Below are 13173 nucleotides of genomic sequence, written 5' to 3' on the forward strand. Positions count from 1 at the left end.
GCTTTGATTACTGCTTTGCACACTCTTGGCATTCTCTTGATGAGCTTCAAGAGGTAGTCCCCTGAAATGGTCTTCCAACAGTCTTGAAGGAGTTCCCAGAGATGCTTAGCACTTGTTGGCCCTTTTGCCTTCACTCTGCGGTCCAGCTCACCCCAAACCATCTCGATTGGGTTCAGGTCCGGTGACTGTGGAGGCCAGGTCATCTGGCGCAGCACCCCATCACTCTCCTTCATGGTCAAATAGCCCTTACTGTCAAAGTTTTCCCAATTTTTCGGCTGACTGACTGACCTTCATTTCTTAAAGTAATGATGGCCACTCGTTTTTCTTTACTTAGCTGCTTTTTTCTTGCCATAATACAAGTTCTAACAGTCTATTCAGTAGGACTATCAGCTGTGTATCCTCCTGACTTCTCCTCAACACCACTGATGGTCCCAACCCCATTTATAAGGCAAGAAATCCCACTTATTAAACCTGACAGGGCACACCTGTGAAGTGAAGACCATTTCAGGGGACTACCTCTTGAAGCTCATCAAGAGAATGCCAAGAGTGTGCAAAGCAGTAATCAAAGCAAAAGGTGGCTACTTTGAAGAACCTAGAATATGACATATTTTCAGTTGTTTCACACTTGTTTGTTATGTATATAATTCCACATGTGTTAATTCATAGTTTTGATGCCTTCAGTGTGAATCTACAATTTTCATAGTCATGAAAATAAAGAAAACTCTTTGAATGAGAAGGTGTGTCCAAACTTTTGGTCTGTACTGTATATTTATCTTAAATATCAAAGGAATAGTTATTATATATTTTTATAATATAGATGGTGGGGATTTCTGGACATTTCCATGTTTGTGCTATGAGGCTTCTTGCGGCCAGTATTATATGGGATCCCACTGTTTTTGTATGTTGTGGAATAGGTTGATTGTCTGGAGATGGTTGAATGTTTATATGGAGCATCTTGTTTTCGTTTTTCAAATACCGTTTTCCTTTAGTATACAGAACATACACACTATGCACCTTTATGTATCATTTAGGCTACTTTCACACTTGAGGCAGAGGATCCCGGCAGGCAGATCCGGCAATCCGGACGCAAAATAATGGCATTTGTCAGACGGACCCGGATGCGAATCCGTCTGACAAATGCGTTGAAATACCGGATCCATCTCTCCGGTGTCATCCGGAAAAACAGATTCGGTATAAAATTATTATTTTTTTTTTTCATTTTTAAAGGTCTGCGCATGCACAGACCGGAAAGCCGGATCCGTTTTGCCGGAACACTTAATGCCGGATCCGGCACTAATACACTTCAATGTAAATTAATGCCGGCATTCCGGAAAGTGTTCAGTATTTTTGGCCGGAGAGAAAACTGCAGCATGCTGCGTTATTTTCTCCGTCCAAACAACGTAAGAGGGACTGAACTGATGCATCCTGAACGGAATGCTCTCCATTCAGAATGCATGGGGATAAAACTGATCAGTTTTTTTTTCCAGGAATTGAGCCCCTGTGACGGAACTCAATACCGGAAAACAAAAACGCTAGTGTGAAAGTGCCCTAATACGTGTGTTAATTATCACTGTCTTTTCCAGGAATCCCCCAGGCCCCTGGTACCCCAGAGATCCCGCAGAAGTATAAGGACACGGTGCTGGTTCTGTGGAAATCCTTTGAGCTCAGCTGCCCCTGCACCTACACCCTGGAGTGTCAGATGAATGGTGAGTGCTGTCCAGAAGCTGAGCGTCAGACATCCCACATAAAGGCTAGGGCTACACAACGGCATCTTGTTGCACCAATGTCGCGCGACAATTTTTATAATGGTAGTCTATGGTGTCGCACTGCAACGGTTGCGACGCGACAGTCTCAGACAAATCCATCTTGAATTGGATTTTTTGCGACTGTCGCGTCGCAGTCGCATGTTGCAGTGCGACACCATAGACTACCATTATAAAAATTGTCGCGCGACATTGGTGCAACAAAATGTCGCGCGACAAATGTCATTGTGTAGACCTAGCCTAAAAGTAAGCCTTTACTCTGCCGGAAATGGCAGATAACAGGGAGCACTAGACTTCATTCACAGTTTTTCCTCTCCAGATCCTATTCTCTAGGACAGGGATGCCCAACCTGTGATCCTCCAGCTATTGGAAAACTACAACTCCCACCATGCCCTGCTGTAGATTGATAGCTGTAGGCTGTCCGTGCATGTTGGGAGTTGTAGTTTTGCAACAGCTGGAGGGCCGCAGGTTGGGCCTTCCTGCTCTAGGATCATTCATGTTGTTATCTGTTCCAATAGGACAAGGGAAGTGGAAGGTGATCAGCTCCGGCATCAAAGACTGCTACTACAATGTCACGGATCTGCAGCCCGGCTCAGTCAGATTCCGTGTGGCTTGTGTGAACAAAGCAGGACAAGGGCCCTACAGCGAGATATCCAAGACTGTTGTCATAGAAGGAGACGGTAAGCAGCCAAAGTCCTCTGTATGTGGCACAGAATCACACAGGAGCTCAATGTATGATCTCGAAGCTCTACAGCCTGGACTCCAGACTGATACATTGTAGCAAATTATCAGAGAGATGTATGCAGCGGCTGCTTCTGTGTTTAGCTGACGAGCATTGTATAGACTGGATACAGTCGTATCCACTTCTCAGCTGAGAGCAGAATGAGCTATGAGGCATGTGAATGTAAAGAGGATGTTCTCATTCGCTGACAGCAAACAAAGATCTTGAAAATAGTGAGAAATTGAAACATAAATGGGGTAATTTACTAAAGTCTGGCATTTCACAGAAAGTAAAAAGCTTGCTGGCTTAAATTATACTACACATGTCAGACTGCTGTGTCCTTGCCCCCTCCAGAAAAGCTCCACCAGCTTCTTACAAAGGGGCGAGGGCAGCTTGAAACATAAAGTTATAAAATTATTTCCATAAAATCTCAGGCTAAAACTGTTGAAAAGCCTTTGAAAATAACAGCCATAAAAATTCTAGAATTTTGCAGTCACCACTTGGGGGAGCTCATGAGCTAACTGACTACTGTTTCGTTGTCGAGCTCAGTGTATAAGTCGCATGTATTGTGCACCCCCTAGTGGTGGCTGCGAGCATTAGGTTTTTATGATGTAGTTCTAAGGCTCTAACGTTATAAAAAACAAGCTCCAACTGCCATAAAGATATATGAAGAAATGAACTGGCACAGAATTTAGGATCTTTATAGACAAAACATTTCTTCAAGGATGGACATTCATATCAAGGCCAATTATGCTCTTTGTGCCTGCATTGTTTCTATAGCTTGGATTTTTCATCTGTACTTTTTTGATGGTACATTCAGTCATACATTTTTAAATAATGTACTGTATTCTTAAAAAATTTATAGATTAATTTTTTTCGTAAAGCAAGATAGCTTGTAGAACTATGTAATTGTTGGAGGCCTTTGGGTCCCTAACTGACTGGAGCCAGTACCATCCACCTCCGCCGGCCCACTTGCATTGTTCTCATTGCATGGTGTTTTTTGGGGCTACTTGTATTCCTTGTAGAGATCCAGCTGGTGTAGGGAGTCTTTCAGGTAATGCATCCTGGGAAAGAGAATGCAAAGTAGCTCTCACCAAGAAGGGAGAACTTGATTACTCCTATGGTGCACCCATAGATTGTTCAGTTCTAGTTTGTGATGTCCTATGCTCCACTTTGTCTGTCCTGGTCTCATTCATGACCATGTGTAGACTCATGACCATGTGTAGAACCTCTCATGATATTTGAATTCTTCTATTTGCAGACCAAAAGCCATCCCCTGCCTTGGCTCATCCTGCCCAGAAGGCCCGACAACTAGTGCCCACTTTTGGACCTGTTTCTCCCCGGGTCACCGTGGCACCAGCAATTTCCCCTTCAGTTGTTACCACTTCCAGTCTTCCTCCATCCATTGGATCTCCGCTTGCTGTTACCTCTCCACCTACAAATGTCCCTGCTCCTATACAACCAGTTACCAAAGGAGCTCCCCCTCCAACTCCTCCAAGACGGCACAGAGGACTTCCAACTCCCCCCACAGTGCATAGGGCCTTACCTCAAGTAGAGCCCCAAAATCAAGGCGTTTTGAATAAACAACAGTCATCTGAACCTGCACCAGGGGCGGTGGTGACCTCCCATATTTCTACAGTCACTGTATCAGTGGCCCCTAGACAAGCTGTGTCCCATTTAAGAGTTCCACCAGCTCCCCCGGTTCAGCAAGTGAAACCTCCAGAACCAGTTGCTAAAGCTAGCCCGGGGGTGAAGCCTCCAACAGAGGCCCAGAAGACTCCCTCAGTGCCCTATGTGACCCCAGTTAAACCTGTGGAAGGGGTGAGGTCTCCAACAGAGTTCCAGAAGACTCCCTCAGTGCCCTATGTGGCCCCAGTTAAACCTGTGGAAAGGGTGAGGTCTCCAACAGAGTTCCAGAAGACTCCCTCAGTGCCCTATGTGGCCCCAGTTAAACCTGTGGAAGGGGTGAGGTCTCCGACAGAGTTCCAGAAGACTCCCTCAGTGCCCTATGTGGCCCCAGTTAAACCTGTGGAAGGGGTGAGGTCTCCAACAGAGTTCCAGAAGACTCCCTCAGTGCCCTATGTGGCCCCAGTTAAACCTGTGGAAGGGGTGAGGTCTCCAACAGAGTTCCAGAAGACTCCCTCAGTGACCTATGTGGCTCCAGTTAAACCCTTCCCTATCCCCCAAGCTGCAAAGTCTCCAGTGCCTGAGGAACAAGCATCAAGACCAGTATCTGCAGAGGCAAAAGTTCCACCACCAGTGGCTCCAAAACCAGTGCATGCTACTCCTTCAGTACCAATCATGCTGCACATTCCCCCCTTTAAATCTTCAAGTCTACCTTCGCCGTTAAGCCCTACGTCCAGCATGAAGCCTTCATTCCCATCTCCTCCCACCAGCCCAGTCTATAAGCCATCAACCCCGACCTCTCCAACATACATGGTCACCTCTTTCATATCAATGCCACCCTCACCAACTACAGAGGTGCCCCCTCCCCAACCTGCTGCCCCAGAAGCCCAGACAGTCCCTACCCGCGTCTTAGTGAAGAGCGTCACCCCTAGTAAGGATGGTAGATATACGCCAGGAGGGAGGGCAACTCCATCAGGAAGAGAAAGTGCCCTCCGACAAGGAGTGCCACAGAAACCCTACACATTTCTGGAGGAGAAGGCAAGGTAAGTGCTCGAAGGACCTAGGGCATGGTGTGAAATCTGATAGCTGCAATAAATGAGACCTCTGCCTCCCCCAGTAGGTTAGATGTGCTAAGAACAGCAGTCTCCATGGTAGTTAGTTCATCAGGCTCGGTGAGGAATACTCTGTGCAAGCAGTAGACATGCTAGGCAGCCAATGAAGGTGATCAGACAGGATCGCTATGATTTTCTCTAGTCCAGTGTTCCCAACCTATAGCTCTCCAACTACTACTCCCAGCCTACCTTACATCCTAGGTCACTGTGTAATCTTAACTGGGAATAATTCCTTCTACTGCCACTAGATGGAGTGGGAGTTAAATATTAACAAACTATCCTCAGGATAGGTCACCAATATCAGATCGGTGGGGATCAGCACCTCCACTGATCAGCTGTTTAATGAGGGCTCGGTACTTTGTAGACTCTTCATAGTATACCAAGCATGGTGACGTACATTGGATAGTGGCTGTGCTCCGTATTGCAGCTCAGTCCCATTCACTAAAGTGTACAAAGGCCATGTGACTGATGGACATGATGTTAGAAGCCTTGGAAGAAGCTGTGACCCTTTAGGCCTCATGCACACGACCGTTGTGTGCATCCGTGGCCGTTGTGCCGTTTTCCGTTTTTTTCCGCGGACCCATTGACTTTCAATGGGTCCGTGGAAAAATCGGAAAATGCACCGTTTTGCAGCCGAGACCGTGATCCGTGTATCCTGTCCGTCCAAAAAATATGACCTGTCCTATTTTTTTGACGGACAACGGTTCACGGACCCATTCAAGTCAATGGGTCTGTGAAAGAACACGGATGCACACAAGATTGGCATCCGTGTCCGTGATCCGTGGCCGTAGGTTGCATAAAAGCTTTTTCATAGCTGAGTTTTCACTTCGTGAAAACTCAGAACCGACAGTATATTCTAACAAAGAGGCGTTCCCATGGTGATGGGGACGGTTCAGGTTAGAATATACTAAAAGAACTGTGTACATGACTGTGTAAAAGAACTGTGTACATGACTGCCCCCTCCCTCCCCTGTAGTTAACTCATTGGTGGCCAGTGGGCCCCCCCCCTCCCCTGTAGTTAACTCGTTGGTGGCCAGTGGGGCCCCCCCCCCTCCCTCCCCTGTAGTTAACTCGTTGCTGGCCAGTGGGGCCCCCCCTCCCTCCCCTGTAGTTAACTCGTTGGTGGCCAGTGGGCCTTCTCCCCTGCAGTCCCGGTTGCCATGGTTACTTAGCAATTTGTAGAACCATTATACTTACCTGTGAGCTGCGATGTCTGCGTCCGGCCGGGAGCTCCTCCTACTGGTAAGTGACATGACCTGTCACTTACCAGTAGGAGGAGCTCCTGGCCGGACGCAGACATCGCAGCTCACAGTATAATGGTTCTACAAATTGCTAAGTAACCATGGCAACCGGGACTGCAGTAGCGTCCTGGTTGCCATGGTTACCGATCGGAGCCCCAGCGATTAAACTGGGACTCCGATCGGTACACTCCGCTGCCACCAATGAAAGGGGGGAGATTTTAATTAGGAGGGGGAGGGAGGGGAGAAGGCCCACTGGCCACTAACGAGTTAACTACAGGGGAGGGAGGGGGGCCGGCCGCACTGGCCACCAACGAGTTAACTACAGCCTGGGGAGGGAGGGGGGCCCACTGGCCACCAATGAGTTAACTAGAGGGGGGGGGGGTGGCCGCACTGGCCACCAATGTGTTAACTACAGGGGGGGGGGGGCTGCCCCCTGCTGCCTGGCAGCACCTGCCAGGCAGCAGGGGGCAGTCATGTACACAGTTCTTTTAGTATATTCTAACCTGAAGCGTCCCCATCACCATGGGAAAGCCTCTGTGTTAGAATATACTGTCGGATTTGAGTTTCACGATGTAACTCAAATCCGACGGTATATTCTAACATAGAGGCGTTCCCATGGTGATGGGGACGCTTCAAGTTAAAATATACCATCGGATTGGAGAAAACTATGGTATATTAACTCCTGACTTTACATTGAAAGTCAATGGGGGACGGATCCGTTTGAAATTGCACCATATTGTGTCAACGTCAAACGGATCCGTCCCCATTGACTTGCATTGTAATTCAGGACGGAGCCACACGGCCGGGCGGACACCAAAACGACTTTTTTTTCATGTCTGTGGATCCTCCAAAAATCAAGGAAGACCCACGGACGAAAAAACCCGTTTTTGCGGACCGCAAAAAAATACGGTCATGTGCATGAGGCCAAAACAGCTGATCAGTGGGGGTGCTGAGAGTCTGACCGCCATGATCCTGAGGATAGGTCATCAGTATTTAATTCCAGGAACACCCCATTAATTCAGAGGGAACTGCATAAGACCCTATGCCACAAGCTCCCCCTAGTGGCGGCTGCAGGCAGACAGAATTGTATCATCTAATTGGATTGTATTGTGAGGGACAGCAAGGGAAGCTGGAGACTGTGTCAGTTAAGAAAATATAATATCAAATTATAGGAACTCTTTCCTTCCCTAGAAAAGCGAGCTGTTAACATCTACACCAACATAGACCCCCGGGGGTATTAGATACTATCCTATAAACCACTCTAGACCATTAGGAATAATAGATATCATCATTAAAGGGAGTCTGTTACCAAAATATGAGGTTGTACACCACTTACATGGCTCTCTAGCACCTATCCATGATTCTAATGGTACCTTTGTAATTTTCTTCTTACTTTCACCAGTTTAATCCATATGCAAATGAGGGCTCGCAAGTGCCCAGGGGCGATGTCCTAATGTGAAGCCCATTGTGGGCATGGCTTTGCTACATGTAGTGCGCATGCGCCAGCCTCCAGTCCTCCTGTTTGCTTCTGATCCGCCCCCCTGGCGCATGCACACTACATGTAGCGATGCCGTGCCCACAATGGGCATCAGAGTGCGCATGCCTGCGTCGGCGGTGCACTGTGCACCCGCGGGATATCGGAGGGGTCCTGTGGATGACGCAAGGGACTTGCGGGGCGGGCCAAGGAAGAGGCTGGGGAGGACCAATGCAAAAAGAAGGCAGACCGAACGCCGCCCCCGGGCACTTGCGAGCCCTCATTTGCATATGGATTAAACTGTGTTTTTCCTGCTGGTGAAAGTCAGAAGATAATTACAAAGGTCGTTAGAATCATGGATAGGTTAGAGCGCCATGTAAGTGGTGTACAACCTCATATTTTGGTGGCAGACTCCCTTTAACCTCTTGCTCACAGCTGATGATTTGCTACTTCAGACTGATTATTTTACCTTCACCGATACATTGTTACAAACTGTCAGGACAGGAGTGAGATGTGTTCCCCTCACAGAGGATTTTGTAGACTACATTCTACAAATGTAGCAAATCCTCTGCTGGGAAAAGTATTAGGCAAGGATTGGGTTTTCAGCTTCTGCATGGAAACAATTCAACGACAGCAAGTAGGGATCTTAAGAATGGTGAAGAATCGAAACACAAAGCACACTAGAAAGTGGCAGTATTTTCATGTTGGAGGGGTCTGTACAGAGGTCATAATGATATGGATTCTTCCTCCGCAGGGGTCGCTTTGGGGTGATCCGGGAATGTAAGGAGAATGCCACAGGAAAGCACTTCATGGCGAAAATTATTCACTACGAGCCTGAGAATAAGCAAAGCGCCCTGCAAGAATACGAGGTTCTGAAGTGTCTTCACCACCAGAGGATCCTGAGCCTACATGAGGCATACATTACACCCCGCTACCTGGTCCTCATCTCTGAGCAGTGCCCTGGAAGAGAAATCCTGTACTGCCTGGTGGAGAGGTAGGTGGACGTGGGCAGGAATGGGCTGCGCAAGAGACACGTATGTACCGTGTATAGATGACAACATGTATAGTACATACAGAGGAATGACTGTCATTTGTATTGTCGTCAGCTGTCAAGTTCTTTTCAGCCTTTACTTAGACTTATCTGTTTCCAATATGGTCACTATTACAACCCCCATGAGAGTTGTCATCTAGCTATGTGCCACCCAGATCTTCAGGGATACAACCCCCAGTCAGGGGCGGATTAAGTGCATGATAGGCCCGGGGCCATCTACCCAACTCGGGCCCCTCCTTCCATTTTAGTTTAGTTTTTTCTGTATGAAGAGGCTGCGGTGCTTCGTGAGCGCCAGAGTCTCTTCTTAGGCCATATGACATCTTCAGACAAAAAAACAACAACCCCAAATTGGGTCCTAAACTCAAAAATTTGGTTGCCAAATTTTAAATACATATAACTATAATAAAAAAGACATGGAGGAGAATACAGCACCACAAACCTCTTACATCCAGTGACATCTCCCGTCATGTAGACCTTCTCTTTCCTCTTCTCCTCCATTTGACCCAGACCGCCATGACAAATTCTTTCAGCCACATCTCGTCTCTACAGTTTGTAACACAGACATGTTAGATTTCTCTGTTTTCTCCCCATCCTGGTGTTCCTACAGTGTCACCCTGCTGCCACCCCCAATACTGTGCCCGTTGTGCCCCCCAATGCCCCAGGTACTATACTGCTGAAAAAATAGTGACCCCAGTAGAAATAATTGGGGTCATTTATCAAACTGGTGTAAAGTAGAACTGGATTTCCAAAAGAGCTGTCAAATATGAAAGGTGGAATCTGATTGGCTGCTATGGGCAACTAAGCGAGTTCTACTTTACACCAGTTTGATAAATTACCCCAAATGTCCCTATAGTGTCTACAGCAGCTATAATGTCCCCTAGAGACCCCCAGTAATAATAACCCCCTATATTGTGCTCCAGGTAATAATCTCTGTATAGTGTCCACAGCAGCTATAATGTCTCCTAGAGACCCCCAGTAATAATAACCCCCTATATTCAGCTCCAGGTAATAATCTCTGTATAGTGTCCCCAAAAATAATAGAATTGCCCCTACAGTGCCTCCCCAATAGCAACGCCCCCCACGCTGCTCCCACATAGTACTTTGCCCCCACACAGTAGTCCCTCCCATAATAATTTCCCCCACACTGCCCCCACATAGTAATTTTCCCCCACACTGCCCCAACACAGTAGTTTCCCCCACATAGTACCGTAATTTGCCCCCACATAGTAATCCTTTCATAATAATTTTCCCCCACATAGTACACTGCTCAAAAAAATAAAGGGAACACTTAAACAACACAATGTAACTCCAAGTCAATCACACTTCTGTGAAATCAAACTGTCCACTTAGGAAGCAACACTGAGTGACAATCAATTTCACATGCTGTTGTGCAAATGGGATAGACAACAGGTGGAAATTATAGGCAATTAGCAAGACACCCCCAATAAAGGAGTGGTTCTGCAGGTGGTGACCACAGACCACTTCTCAGTTCCTATGCTTCCTGGCTGATGTTTTGGTCACTTTTGAATGCTGGCGGTGCTTTCACTCTAGTGGTAGCATGAGACGGAGTCTACAACCCACACAGGTGGCTCAGGTAGTGCAGCTTATCTAGGATGGCACATCAATGCGAGCTGTGGCAAGAAGGTTTGCTGTGTCTGTCAGCGTAGTGTCCAGAGCATGGAGGCGCTACCAGGAGACAGGCCAGTACATCGGGAGACGTGGAGGAGGCCGTAGGAGGGCAACAACCCAGCAGCAGGACCGCTACCTCCGCCTTTATGTGTCTGCTCAAGCGGTCAGAAACAGACTCCATGAGGGTGATATGAGGGCCCGACGTCCACAGGTGGGGGTTGTGCTTACAGCCCAACACCGTGCAGGACGTTTGGCATTTTCCAGAGAACACCAATATTGGCAAATTCGCCACTGGCGCCCTGTGCTCTTCACAGATGAAAGCAGGTTCACACTGAGCACATGTGACAGACGTGACAGAGTCTGGAGACGCCGTGGAGAACGTTCTGCTGCCTGCAACATCCTCCAGCATGACCGGTTTGGCATTGAGTCAGTAATGGTGTAGGGTGGCATTTCTTTGGAGGGCCACACAGCCCTCCATGTGCTCGCCAGAGGTAGCCTGACTGCCATTAGGTACCGAGATGAGATCCTCAGACCCCTTGTGAGACCATATGCTGGTGCGGTTGGCCCTGGGTTCCACTCAATGCAAGACAATGCTAGACCTCATGTGGCTGGAGTGTGTCAGCAGTTCCTGCAAGACGAAGGCATTGATGCTATGGACTGGCCCGCCCGTTCCCCAGACCTGAATCCAATTGAGCACATCTGGGACATCAGTGTCTCGCTCTATCCACCAACGTCACGTTGCACCACAGACTGTCCAGGAGTTGGCAGATGCTTTAGTCCAGGTCTGGGAGGAGATCCCTCAGGAGACCGTCCGCCACCTCATCAGGAGCATGCACAGGCGTTGTAGGGAGGTCATACAGGCACATGGAGGCCACACACACTACTGAGCCTCATTTTGACTTTTTTTAAGGACATTACATCAAAGTTGGATCAGCCTGTAGTGTGTTTTTCCACTTTAATTTTGAGGGTGACTCCAAATCCAGACCTCCATGGGTTGAAAAATTTGATTTCCATTTTTTAATTTTTGTGTGATTTTGTTGTCAGCACATTCAACTATGTAAAGAACAAAGTATTTCAGAAGAATATTTAATTAACTCAGATCTAGGATGTGTTATTTTTGTGTTCCCTTTATTTTTTTGAGCAGTGTAATTTGCCTCATACAGAAGCCCCAATATAGTAATTTCCCCCTGATGTACTCGATGCCTCTTCACTAATATGTCTCCTGTGTGTCCCCACCCCCCAGGTCCCCCAAAGTAGGCACATAAAAAAATATATATCTGAAAAAAAATAATTAAAAGCTAAATGCTCACCTATGTCCAGGGCCAGGCGCTTGCTCGCAGAGGAAGGTGGGATGAGGCAGATGCGCACACGTCACAGTGCTGCATCCCGGCAGAGACGCGCGATTACGTCATCACGCCTGCCTGCGCCGGGATTTCACTACCGCATAGGCCTCAGGCCTACTAGGCCTGAAGCCTATGGCGATGATCGGCGGCGGGGCAGGGAACTTTGCACTCCCGTGCCCCGCCGCAGTATGTGGGCGTTCGGGTCAGGTTGGGCCCCCCAGGGCTACTGACACGAACGCCCTATTGTAATCCGCCACTGCCCCCGATTTAGACATAGGCTTGTCATAAAATTCATTTCTGTCTGCAGCCACCACTAGGGAGAGCTCAGGAGCTTAACGAATACTGCATATGCTCTGAGTTAGCACTGTTGCCTTTCAGCCCTGGGGTCCTAGGTTCGAATCCGACCAAGGACAACATCTGCATGGAGTTTGTATGTTCTCCCACGTGTTTGTGTGGGTTTCCTCCGAGTTCTCCGGTTTCCTCCCACACTCCAAAGACATCCTGATAGGGACCTTAGATTGTGAGACCCATTGCGAACAGTGTGATGCTAATGTCTGTAAAAGCACTGCGGAGTATGTCAGCGCTAGATAAGTGCATAAAATATATAAACTCAGTAAGAACAGTATACATTGAGCTCCTGGTGTCACGGTAGGTAAGATAAGGGAAGGAAACAGAACAAGGCAAAGCAAACAAAACAACTGACTAGGCCCCAAATGCTAGGGAACAAAGGGGTCACCTCCTAGCAATCCCTAAAACACTTTCCTTAAGCTGCTATGCCCATGTGCATATCTCGATAGTAGACATGCACATGCCCACGTACCTAAGACTATAACACACTGAACCAAACCCTCAACTGTAGGGAAGAGGGAAAGAGGCACCCAGCTCCTTCAACAACCAAAGAAGCTAGCGTCACCCTAGAGGCCTAATCAAAACAGACACAGAAGGAACAAGGGAAAAGGACTTATTTAAGGATGTGTTGGAGCAGACGATCCACCAAACTTCCAGAGCTCACACAAGGCAGAACTATAACCCGCAAAGGCTATAGGGAGAGGGAGGAATAAATAGCCTCACCCATTACCTAAAGAGCAATACCTGGGAGGAGGTGGGATTCTGCTCAAACCCACAACAAAACAAACTGTCAGATCAAGTTACGTGCAGCAACTCTGACAGATCTCCTCAGAACACCCACAGGGCAGGGCGTGACACCTGGGCTC

General features: G+C 47.8%; 1 protein-coding gene across 3 annotated transcripts in view; it reads left to right on the plus strand.

Moving 5' to 3' along the window:
• The window catches only part of SPEG (striated muscle enriched protein kinase), a 236068-nt gene that overhangs the window by 209183 nt on the left and 13712 nt on the right, over positions 1-13173 (plus strand). For 2 of the 3 annotated variants that reach the window (XM_040441587.1, XM_040441589.1), the window contains 4 exons: positions 1584-1706; positions 2282-2443; positions 3746-5153; positions 8691-8930. In XM_040441587.1, coding sequence (XP_040297521.1) covers positions 1584-1706; positions 2282-2443; positions 3746-5153; positions 8691-8930 — 1933 coding nt within the window. The remainder of the gene's footprint in view (positions 1-1583; positions 1707-2281; positions 2444-3745; positions 5154-8690; positions 8931-13173) is intronic. The other variant, XM_040441588.1, reaches the window with a different exon arrangement.

This window comes from Bufo bufo, chromosome 7 (assembly GCF_905171765.1).
Source record: "Bufo bufo chromosome 7, aBufBuf1.1, whole genome shotgun sequence".
Lineage (NCBI taxonomy): Eukaryota > Metazoa > Chordata > Amphibia > Anura > Bufonidae > Bufo > Bufo bufo.